Below are 12,948 nucleotides of genomic sequence, written 5' to 3'. Positions count from 1 at the left end.
TGCCATATCTAATCTGCTTTTAATACCCTCCATTGTGCTCTTCTATGATTGGATCTCTGACCAGAATTCATTCATGAGTTCTTGAATATTTTTCTGTACCTCCATGAGCATGTTAATGATTTTTATTTTGAAATCCCTTTGAGGAAGATTCATGAGGTCAATTTCATTTGAATCTTTCTCTGGTGTTTTATTCATAATTTTACCTTGAACCAGGTTCCTTTGGAGTTTTATATTTGTATGTGGTACCCCCTAGTACCCAGAAGCTCTACTCGCTGGAGCTTCTCAGCCCCTGAAACAATGTTGGGGGTCACGGGGGAGCTGTACTGGTGCCTGGAGGAAGGGAAGAGCTGCTTCCTGCTTCCCAGCTGCAATGCCTGCCTCCACTGCCATATCCAGTGGACTGAGCACACAGGTATAAGCCTCTATGCTTTGCATTTGTAGTTGTTGTTGTAGACAGGGCTTCCCTCTGGCTGGCCTAACAGGGTAGGTAGGGTTTGCCAGTTTGCAAGCCAGGTGGGGCTGGCTGGGAGAAAGGCACAATGGGTTGTGTATCATGGAGGGGGTCCTTGGAGCTGTGTAGCCAGCCAGGGAGCTGGAGCACCTGAAGATTGTGAATGCTCCCAACCTGCTGGGAAGAATACACCCGGACAATTTTGTCTACCTGCCCTTTCTCCTGAGCAGTAAGTTCTGTGCAGTCCTTACCCCTTTAGCAGCCCTCTTGCTGTTAGGAAGTCTCTCAGACTGCCTGCCTTTCTTTTGTCCCAGAGCAGCCAGGTAGGATCCCTGCTTTCCAGAATTGGCTGGAATCCCAGTCTCTCCAGGAGTTCTGCCTGTCTTAGCTTTCCAACCCCCTAATCATGAGAGTACCATACAAGCACCATGAAATGTCGGTTTGTGCTCCCAAAGCAGATCTCCGGAGTTAGGTATTCAGCATTCCCGACCTCCACTCCCTCCCTGCTCCATTTCTCTTCCTCTCACCAGTGAGCTGGAGTGGGGGAAGGGCTTGGGTCCCACCGGACCACGGCTTTGATACATTACCGTCTTCCATGAGGTTTATTCTTTTCCTTAAGTTTGTGCAGTTTGGCACAGCCCTCTTTCCTTTTGCTCTTTCAGGATTAGTTGTATTAATCATATTTTCCTATTATATGTGGTTTTAGGAGGAAGCCTCTGTCTCACCTCTCATGCCACCATATTTAATCCTCTCCCTCTCTGTTTGTAATACTATGTCATCTGGAAATAGTGACAGTTTAACTGGGAGGTTACTTATAAAACTAAAAATAAAAAGAAAACATACAACTCAGTAATTTTTCTAGCAATTTACCTGAAAAAAACCAAATCCCTGATTTGAAAAGATACATGCACCTTTATTTTATCACCATATTATTTTAAATAGCCATGTTATGGAAACAACCTAAGTATCCATCAATAGATGAATGGATAGAGAAGATGTAGTACATATATGCAGTGGAATATTATTCAGCCATAAGAAAAAGAAAATAATCCTGCCATTTGCAACAAATGGATGGAGCTAGAGGATATTATGCTAAATGAAATAAGCCTGGTGGAGAAAGACAAATACCACGATTTCACTTATTTGTGAAATATAAAAGCAAAACAAAACAAAAGAAAATGAACAAAATGAGTACTCATAGACACTGAGAAGTGACTAGTGGTTACCAAGAGGGAAGGGTTGGGGTCGTGGGAGGGGAGAGGGAGGGGGATAAAGGGGCACAAAAATTCTCAATTATAATTTCAGTTGGGCACAGGGATAGTAGTACAACATGGAGAACATAGCCAATGATTCTGTAACATCTTCCTATGCTGACAGATAGTAACTGCACTATTGGGGATGAGGATTTAATAATATGAGCAACTGTTAAACCTCTGTTTTATAAATTTGATATACAATATAAGATTGTATATCAATGATACTTCAATTAAAAAAATCATTGTGTTCTTTTATCTACTTATGACATTGCATCGTTATTTTTAAAAACATCTGGAAAAATATTGTTCTTTAATAGAAATTTCTCAAAAATTTCCATTGAAAATCAGTGAGTTTTTAAAAATATGTTGTGAGGAAACATCTTGAAAGTGCTGCCTGAGTCTTCAGCTTCTCCATGGAAAATGGTGTCTAGTAATTTCTATTGTAAGTAAAAAGAATATTTTCCCCACAGCTGAAAGGATGACTTAAATATATGTATTTTTTCCTGAATGTAGATTCTATTTGCAGTAAATTACTCTGGTTAAAGATGGTTTCCTAGATGAGAACAAGTTCAATTATAATTTTCAGAACATGATGCAGAGCCACATGTTTGTTTATTTTTTAAATTATATTGTTTTTTACTTCATTTTTAGGAAAAAGAAGAAGTAGAGGGGATATCAGTAGGTGCTATACTTTCTGACTATCAGCGTGTTCGAGTAGAAAATGTGTAAGAGAACATGAATTTTTCCTTTATTTTAAAATTATGTGTTAGGAATGTGAGTAAATAAAAAAATTATATACAAATAATAAATAGATACGATATTCTACATGGCCCATGGAACTAATGTGTTTACCTAAGTAACAAAAGTTTCATTTTTACTTTTTTCTATCCTTATTCCATACATGAAAAAAACTCTAACCTACCATAAGGAAAAATAAATTATGTATAATAAAAAATTGCGACAAAGATTTTTAGTCAGAAGTATTCTTTTCAATTTTTCTTTATTTGAATCAGTATACCCTTTTAATCACTTTATTAACTCATCGTTGTTTGTAATAAAAGTCAAGAGCTAATAAAGGAACGAAGTAATATGTTAGAGAAAAAAAAGCTTATTAAAGAATCTCCACTTCTTTGGTCTTTAGAATTTAGTTCATGACCAAAAATATTACAAGGAATTTTTATGTCATGGCACTCCCCATCCTCACCATCCTGCAAGGTACGTAGAACTTGTAAAACATTTTATTTACAAATATCAAAACAATAAATTGCACTGCTGTATTAAAAAACCCTGAGGTCAAATGATAATATTATTTAATACTGGCTTGGCAAAATGCCACCTGACTGAATTTGTTCTGATTTTTAGTTTATTTGTATACATGAAATATTGTATAGACTTTACACATAATTATATTAGCAGAAAAAAAATGTCCTCCAGTGTTAATCTTAAGCACAGTTTGACCTGTAAATAAATAATTTTGCCATTCAAAGGGTAAATGGAAATAAGGTAAGGGCTGTATTATGTAACAGTTTCATATGCTTGAAAAGAAGCAGTCATATTGACTATCCAATTAAAAATCGTGTATTAATGGACTTGAAACTTAAGTTTTATTTTTTATTTCATTTATTTTTTTCTCTAATTCTATAGCAAATTTAAGGCAGTTAAAAATACAAAATTAAAAAAAAAATGAGGACAATGCAGGGCAAAGCATAATTCAGTGAAAAGGAATATGATGGTCTCATGTTCTGGAGGTATATCAGAATCACTGGAAAAAAAGAGTGAGGGTGAAGTAGGGGAAGTCAAATGTGTGTTTTGAAAGTTTTCCTTAAATTTTACCTGCTTGCATTTGAGAACAACTGATTGGTATATATAGATGGAGATGGATTGCATATCCCTTAAACCATACATTAGAAGTAATATTATTATTATCAAGTTTTAGGTCATTTTCTCTGATAATTGTTTAGTTTACAGGTCTGTTTTTTTTAGAAGTTCAAACTCACATGGTTTCATGGGTAGCCAAACTGCACACAGGGCTGACATCTATGAAAGTTGAAAAGCCAAATGAAAATGTGCTCCTGATTAGGAGGCTGCCTTTTATCTATATGGAAGAGCCCATGTAGCATACCTATGAAGAGAGGCAAGATTTTTTCAAAACACAGTCTTAGGTACACTTCAACACACAGTTAAATGCCCAGATTTTATACCAGAACACATATCTGCAATAATTTGATCCTTGAAAATTTTAAAGCAGCGTCATTAGTCCATTAGTCTGCAAACTCAGTTCTGAATTAACCTATCTTCAATTTTTTCTAAACAGCCATTAAAAGAAAGACCCCTTAGTATTTCTCATTGATAAACACAAAGCTATTGTGTTGCATCATTATTTTTCCAAGATACAAAGCATTTAATAAATGTCATAAGCTCAAATGCAGTAGTGATCTATAGAGGAAGTGTATTTGAGCCTTGATATTTTTAACTGTTAAAGAATTTAAATAGGTAAAAAATTTAAGTCTACAAATAGTCAAAAGATTGTGAATATCAAAGCAGCAACCAAAAGTTATGCAATAAGGATAGGAAGGAATAAAGTTTTTTTCAATTAAAAAAATCTTAGCTAAGAAAGGTAGATTAGTTTGATTAGTAGGTGAGAGGTGAGAGGACAGCAAGAACTGTAATGCTTGTGTCACATGGGTAATTTTAATTTTATTATTTTTGTATTAACTGCATCATCATTGCTTTAAATACCCTGGAACATCTTACAAAAGAAAATTGTATAAAATAGTCTCTGTAGTAAGGAAGGTTTTGGTTTCTTCAAAAGTCAGGTTTTATGTACATGAGAAAAACTGATATTTTTAAGGTAATGCATGAGTAAATGACCAGACATGGTATGTTTACTAAGTTTTGGGATTTTCTGGGAGAGAGATCACTCTGGGCTGGAATAGTCAACCAGGCAACCTTACAGACACTAGGGATGATGAGTCTTAAGAGATGTAATTTTTATTTGGGATCTGATCTTAGACACTTACTGTGTGACTTTGATTACTATTTATCGAATACCTATTTTATCCAGGCATTGTACTACATTTTTATCTATGTTACTTCTAATCAATTAATTACATTCCTCCTTGAAAAAGTGACATTTAAGCAAAGGCATGAGTCAAGGAAGAAGATAGGGAGCATGGCAAGTATATTAGGCAAAGTGAACAGGACTGGGGTAGCAGGTTGTAGTGAGTGGAGAGTAATAGGAAATGAGGTATGAGAGCTAACCAGGGTGAGATCCATGAAGGTCTATCGCAATGACTTCTACTAGGAGTGATGGGGAGAGTTCTGAACAGAGGAATCCCATGATCTGTTTTATATTTTAAAAGGATCATGCTGGACTACATCAAAAATTTATTTTAAAAGTTAGAAGGATATTGATGTGAGAGATAATTGTGACTCAGACCAGGGTGTTAGTAGTAGTATTGGTGAGATGTGATCATATTCTACATTGTAGTAGACTGGATAAAGAACCCAGTTTCAAACCCAGATTTGTTCTGACTCCCAAATGCATATTCTTTCTATTGCACCATAAGGCAAAATATGTTGTACAATGCCTGCAGCATATTAGGTATTCAATATATTACACTTTTTGGTCTTACTAATTTTCTTCGCACTCAGAGTCAAATTCTTAATAAAATTTTTTGTAGTACGTAAGAATAGTTTATGTAACCATACATTGTAAATTTAATCAATATATGATTATTTTATTAGGATAAATATTTTGCCTATTTTGCATATGTTTCACAATTTTGACACCCAAGTTCTAAAAACGAGTAATTATCCATTGGTATTTGGAAGCTTTTTTGCATAGATTTCTAAACTTAGAGTCTTACTAAAATTAATATTTCTAACCTGCCTGGAGATTTCTTTTTTATACACTTATGCACAGCCCATGGAAATTAAATATGTTTATGTTGTATATATAAACTTCATTATGCAGAACATGTTTTTTAAAGCATTTAAATGCTTAAAATCCTTGAGTGAAGCATTATGTTTAAAATCAAAGTAATTGCTATTGATACAAGTATAGAACATTAGATATCATATGGGGTTTTTTTCTTTTTATTTTATAGGTGTAAAAGGCTTAATCTCCAGCCTTTAGCTTACCTTTGGCAGAGAAATCAGGAAGATTTGCTCCGAGAAATGATATCATCTAACATTCAAGCAATCATCATCAAAGTAGCAGCTTTGGGTATGTAGCCTGACCATTAGGAAGACTGTCTGTTACCACACAGATAATCTGAGTTCTCTAATAAGCAATTACAACAAAAGAGGAAGAATTATTTGGAATAGAAAAATGTGGTGTCACAAGCTGAAGAGATTAAGTTAGGAGAAATTTTAAAATGGCTTTTGACCATTTACCAAAGTGGTTAATAGTGAGCCTCTTTTTAAAAAATATATAGCTTGCTTTAAAGCTGGTATTGTATTATGGTCTTCTATTTAAGTTCTTTTTATAGGATTTGGAATTCAGGTTCATAGTAAACAAGATATATAGGTTAATTTTCCTTTTTTGAAGCTTATTAAAATCGGTATTTGGCACAACACATGATATTTTCCTTATTTTTTTAAAATGTATTTTCAATACTGCTAAAATAGAAAGATTGGCTTTGTTTACAGTATCAGAAATAAGCAGAGTAGTGGGTTTTTGTTGGGAGTGGTGAGAAAATCATATTTGAAAGAATGTCATTTGATCAGTTAGCATAGACACAACAGGCAGATGATAATATGATCCAAACATATTTAATTTGTTATTTTGAATTTTATAATTATATTCATTTTCAAGAAACTGTAGGGTTTGAGTCCCATACATTTATTTCATGAACTTATTACAGTAAGTGCCCTAGAGCCTCAAGGTTCTCAAATTCTAAATAATGTACTACATTTGAGAATGTTTACCTTCCTCATCTCTGAAATAACAAGCCCACAAACTGTGGAAGATTTTATAGACAGATTCACATTCTAAACAGCCATTAAAAGAAAGACCCCATAGTATTTCTCATTGATAAACACAAAGCTACATTCCTCTTGTTGAAGCTGAGGTGTTGTCTTTAGTGGAAAGCCTTATATAAAGAACCTGAGTTGATCTTAGCTGTTAAAAAGAGAAAGATTGAGCTGGTGTTAGTTCTCATTTTTGAGAAAAGGTTGCTGCACAGTTCTTGAGATTGAAGTTATCACTATAGATATATCTATCTTATGAGTTTCTCTATGACTCTGTACACCAAGTATGCATTCTCTTTCTTTTTGAATTTTCTAAGATTGTCTAGTTCTGTTATGAAGTTCATGTGACACCTCACCAGACAGTACACATTTTTTCCCTCTTACTCTTAGAGAATGAAATGAATTAGAACTTAGAAAGAACCTGCCTCATTAGAAAGAGCTATCAAATATGACCTTACTGCCACCTTTATTATAACATAACTGATAATGCTTTTCTTTCCATTTGTGTGTGTGGATGTGTCTTTATGTAGGAGTTAAAGTTGGTGATTAACTGTATTAAACTTTTGGGTAAAGTAGAAAGCTGATTTGTCCTTGGCATCCCAATGACAAAGGTACTGATCTGGTTTTAACATTTACAGCATGTAATTTGTACTGATTAGATATAGTTGTGTAAAGATGAAAGTTGCTCTTGATAACAGTGTTTAAAGAAAGATTTATTTAGTGGCATATCCCTCCTAAAGACACAGAAACATATGAATGATGCAATATAGGTCTCCAAGCCTCCCCTCACCTCTATTTAAAATTTTCAGAAAAGAATTTAAGCAAAAAGTGGGACAATAGGACCTTTCCATTGGAAAGGGGATCAGCAGTTTTGTGCCTTATTACCTTATGGAGTAGTCTTAGAAAAGGGTTGGTTCTACATGGATATATAGAAATATATTTCTGATAATTATGATACATAACCTTGGTATTTTACAGGCATCAGTGAACTCAGGAACTTTTCACATTAGCAGTTTAGTACTTAAAGAAGTTTCTGGTTTTAGACTTATTTAAAGAACTATTTGCACATTGTATTTGAGGATAATCCTGCCTCTTAGAAATATATTTTTTTAATTATATGAGTATTATAGGAAAACATTCTTGCCATGTAATATTAAATTTTCATAGAGAAAAGATTCCATATGTTTCTATTTCTTCCTCTTCCGCCAACACCTCCCTTTTCCAGGGTACACACAAGAGTGATGGCTGATTGTCTTTCTAGATCACTATTTTTTGTGTGTACATTATGCATGTGTAGAAATACTGTGATTATTTTATGGATTTAAAAATACTACATGCATGAATCGTATCTTACTTTATGTATTAGTCAGCAGCTTGACTTTTTTACTCAATATTATGTTTTGAGAATTTTTTTCTATGTCAGGAAATGTAGATTTACCTCAGATACAGTCCTCAAATAGGTATCACCTTAGTAATCATGAGCCTTAAAGGCTGCTATGAACCTGATCTAACAAAGCTTAAAATCAAATATCAAAAGTATCAAACCAATTCCAAATAACTTAACTCATGCCAGAATAAAATCCTGAACCATTTTAAGGAATACAGTAAAATCCAACATACAATAATAAAAAATTCACTATGCCTTGCATCTAAATTATCAGGCAAGAACATTTGACTGATACTAAGAAAATCAGAATAGACCCAGATTTAGAATTAGGAAGTTAAATAGCTTTTATAAATATGCTCACTGTGCTCAGAAAAGCAGAAGAAAGTATGATTATGATAAGGAAAACCAAAGATATAAAAAGTCCAAAGTACAACTTCAAAAATGCATTATCTGAAATGAACAATAGACAGCAATTGGACATTGAAGAAGAGATGAATGAACCTGAAGACAAATAAAGGTGTCAAAAGTGAAGCATGAAGGATAGAAATGACTGAAAGTTATTAACACAGCATTGATGAGCTGTGGGACCATATCAGACACCTGGCCTAATTGTTAGAGTCCCAAGAAAGGGGCTAAGGAGAATATTTGAAGAAAGGATGGCCAAAGATTTTCCTTTTTGATGTAATTTGATGAAAACTATAAATCTATAGATCTAGAATTTCAGTGAATCTCAATCAGAAGAAACAAAGAATATTACAAAGTAGATTATACTCAAATTGCCAGAAACCAGTGGTAAAGAGAAAATTTTAAAGTAGCCAGTGTGAATGGATTAATTCTATACAGAAAGCAAAGATTAAAATGTTAACAGACTTTGCTTCAGAAACTATGCAAATTGGAAAATGATGAAAAGACATCCTTAAAGTTCTGAAAATCAATAAAATTGGCAAGAATTTTATACCCAGTAAAATCAGATTTCAAAAGGAAGATCACATAAAGACATTTTCACATGTACAAAAGTGAGAGAATTCATCATCTACAGAATTGTATCACAACTAATAGCAAAGGAAGTCCTTCTGACACAAGGAAAATAATCACTGATGAAATCTAAATCTTACAAGAGGACAAAGGGCAATGTAGATAATAGAGTAGATAATTCTAAATCTATTTTAACTTTTTGAATCTCTTTGAACAATAGATTATTTAAAGTGAAAATAATAGTGTGTTGTGGGGTGGACAGCACATAAGAAGTAAAATACATAATTGCAGTAGCACAAATAACAAGAGGGAAAAATATAGTAAAATGAAAGTACAGTGTGTAAGATTCTTAAATTATACATGATGTAGTATAATATTACTTGAAGGTAAGGTAGATTAAAGATTTAAATGTAAATCATAAAGCAAATACTGAAAAATAAAACAGAGGTGTAGGAGATAGGCCAGTAGTGAAGAGTAGATTGATTATTGTAAAATAATCCAAGAGAAGACAAGAAAGAGTTTTTAAAAAGAACATAGAACAGATGGGACAAATAGAACAAAAAAAAATTAGATGGTGTATTTAAACTTAATCAGTTCAATAATTACATTAAATATAAGTGACCTAAATCTATGTAAATAAAAGGAAGGGATTTTCAGATTTGATTAAAAAACAAAAAACTAAGGTCCAACTATATGTTATCAATGAAAAACCTGCTTTAATTATAAAGACATAGAAGGTTAAAAGTGAAAGGATAGGCAAAGATATTCCACTAACTAAAAGAAACTGAAGTGGTTGTATTAATATCAAACAAAATAGTCTTTAGAACAAATATTTTAGGGATAAAGAGGGACATTTTGTCATGATAAAGGGATCAATTTATCAAGATAGAATAAAAGTCTAAAGATTTATGTGCCAAAGCAAACCTTTAAGATATACAACATGAAACTGATATAAGGAAAATGTACAAACCCGAGATTATGTGTAAAACACTCAACATTTCTTTTTAAAAATAGCTAAACCAAATAGCCAGGAAATTTTTAGGGATATAGAAAGTTTGAATAACACTACTAATCAATGACCTACTTGCCACTTATGAAACACTGCACCACTTAACAGCAAAATACACATTCAGGTGCACATGGATCATTCACCAAGATACACCATATTGTGGATCATAAAACAAATCTCAGTATGTGTAATCATACTGAAATCAGAAAAGTATGTTCTCTGACCACAGTGGAAGTAAATTGGAAAATAATAACAAATATATTTGAGATATCCCCCACATTTTAAAAATTATCATACTTCTAAATAACTTACTAGTCAAAGAAGAAAATATTCGAATTGAATGAAAATAAAACTTCAACATATCATAATTTGTGAGATATAAATTAGGCTCCTCATTATATGATTCTATTTTTAAAAATAAAATGTATAGTGATAGAGGGTAGATCACTGATTGCCAGGTGCTGGGGGTTAGGGAAGAACTGACTACAAAGCAGGAAAAAGACAGACTACAATTATCTCATGAAGTTTTTGGAGGAGAGGAATGTTCTGTATATTATGATGGTGGTTACATGCCTGTGTATATTTATTTTACATTTAAAATTGGTGAATGTTATTAGAAAGCTAATTTTAAAAGTAAAAATGAATATGGTAGTAGATATAATTCCCCAAAGACAAGGGCTGGGCATATGGATTATGTTGGACCTCTAGCAGAAGCCCCAAGGGACTGCAAGTGAGTGTTAACTGGGATGATGCCTGTTCTACTCTAAGCTTTATTTAACTTCTTCAGAAAGCAACATTGGAAAATACAGTTTAAGACTGGAGCAGCTAATTCCCAATCCCTTGGTCCAGTTCAGTATATTCTAGCAATTGAACATATTTCACTGCTACAAATACACAGAAATGAACAAGAAATATTTCATGGACATACTACATTTGTTAACACCCTTAGAGCAGTGATGTCTCTGAAAGTTGGAATGGGCAATTGATGCACTGGTTAATTAAAATGTCTCATAAAAACAAATCAGTTAAGTGAATTTTTACTAACACTAACAATGAAAAGAAAGTAATACCAAGACTCTTCTAGGAAGGTTTCTAGGATTGGAGGTAGGAATGCGGTTATGGGGGAAAATGCAAGTGCACAACTATGTATTTTTACTATTTCACAGTTTTTGTTTTTGTTTTTTTGCTTAATCTGATGGTCCCAGGCCTGAGTTTAAAGTTATCTACCAAAGGACAGTGCTATCAAGGCACAAAATGTAGTATTAATACCACTAAAATTCTTATTCTTCAAGACCCTTACAGGTATGTCACAGCCTAACCCATGTAGGAAAATTAAGGCCTGTCTATAAACACAGGGCCATGTGTCCTGTGATTCTTTATCTGTAAAATCCTATAATATCAGTTTGGAAGTGAGTCTTGGAAGTGTTAACAAGGCTGCTGTTTTTACTGACCCTGTGGTTTTATAATACATCTACTAAACCAATAAGACCAATCATAATGGAAGGTGTACAAGTAAAACAGGTAATAAATGGAAATGGAGGGAATCATAGCGATGAAAAGGAACTTAGAGGTGGATCGTAATTCTATGGAGGTAACAGTCATGTCATCTGCATGCCAGATCCTCCAAGCTGGAGAATAATACTCTAGGTGTCCCTCTCAGATCAGATGCTGACTACTCAGCTGATGTTGAGAGAAAATTCTGGACCTGTTTTCTGCAGAGAAGGGAAGTTGCTGATAATATGAGCTCTCTCTAAAGATTCTACCTGGATAATATGGAGCAACAAATGACAGAATGCCACCTGATGACTCAACATAGAGTATTTTATAACAGTTACCACTCAGTTATGGCTTTGGGGCTATTCTGATAATTTTTCTGATGATTTGACTGTTACTAATGAAATGTACAGTTGAAGGATTCTGAACAATAAAGTTTTAATACTTTTTGTGGGCATAAACAATATTTTGCTGATATCTACCTAAGTATAATGGAAAGCAGATTTCTGCTGCCTGTCATAGTTTGATCTAGTCCTTTGAATAAAGAATATATCAATGTAAATGGAATTCAGGGAAATTGGAATACCAATCTTGAGGGACATGGATTTTGGGAGCGATATAATGAGTCAGTATTACTGATAACTCCTCTCTGGGGTTATGTAAAGTATGTTTATGGAAAACCTATGGCACCCAGGCAGAGCTGTATTTGGTATAATATACTAATTGATGATCTCATGGGACTTATATCACTTTTGTATGTGAACTATTTTCCTAAATTGCACAGATCTGAATAATGTACCTTGCTAATAGCCCATGTTGTGACTCAGTTACTATTGCCTCTGCTATAGGGATTTTTGATACTGGTTTTGTGGTACTACATCAGATCAAAATAATGTTCCTGTTTACATGCTAGTCCAAGTCGAGACACCAGAGGGAGCCCTCTTCTAGGTGACTGGCTGCAGCTAAAAATGGCCCTGGAGGAACAACAAAGCTCTAAATGACTGAACTAGCAAAGTTTTATTTTAATGGAACATCATGTCAGTGAACAGTACAGGAAGAAGACTTGTATTCTTATCCAGGAAAAACTATTGAATATTCTAAGCATTATGGAAGTTGCTCTTTTTAAAGATCAATGACCAAGAGCCACAAATGCCAAGCTAAGTATGCCATTTTATGGGAAGTCTAGATTATGGTAGAACATTACTGAATAGTGTGGCCTTCACATTTGTTTGCAAATGGCCCAGGGACCACAAATATAAAACATATTTGTCTTTCCTCTGGTACTTTGGTTGAGATTGGACAGATGTAAGAACAACACCTTGTTGTCATGAAGAGAGCGTGTTTCATTTGCATGGCATCTGGAAACCAATGACTGTTAAAACCTGTACTGTGATATCTGGGA

General features: G+C 33.8%; 1 protein-coding gene across 6 annotated transcripts in view; it reads left to right on the top strand.

The window, feature by feature from the left end:
- The window catches only part of DPH6 (diphthamine biosynthesis 6), a 232,895-nt gene that overhangs the window by 138,646 nt on the left and 81,301 nt on the right, over positions 1-12,948 (top strand). For all 6 annotated transcript variants that reach the window (XR_008992555.1, XR_005025236.2, XM_057488655.1 and 3 more), the window contains exons 4-5: positions 2,359-2,432; positions 5,817-5,935. Coding sequence is in view for 4 of the 6 variants with exons in the window: in XM_057488655.1 (XP_057344638.1) it covers positions 2,359-2,432; positions 5,817-5,935 (193 nt within the window). In the remaining 2 variants the exon portion in view is untranslated. The remainder of the gene's footprint in view (positions 1-2,358; positions 2,433-5,816; positions 5,936-12,948) is intronic.

The sequence above is a fragment of the Manis pentadactyla genome, chromosome 11, assembly GCF_030020395.1.
Source record: "Manis pentadactyla isolate mManPen7 chromosome 11, mManPen7.hap1, whole genome shotgun sequence".
Lineage (NCBI taxonomy): Eukaryota > Metazoa > Chordata > Mammalia > Pholidota > Manidae > Manis > Manis pentadactyla.
This window is presented reverse-complemented; position numbering and strand designations above follow the sequence as displayed.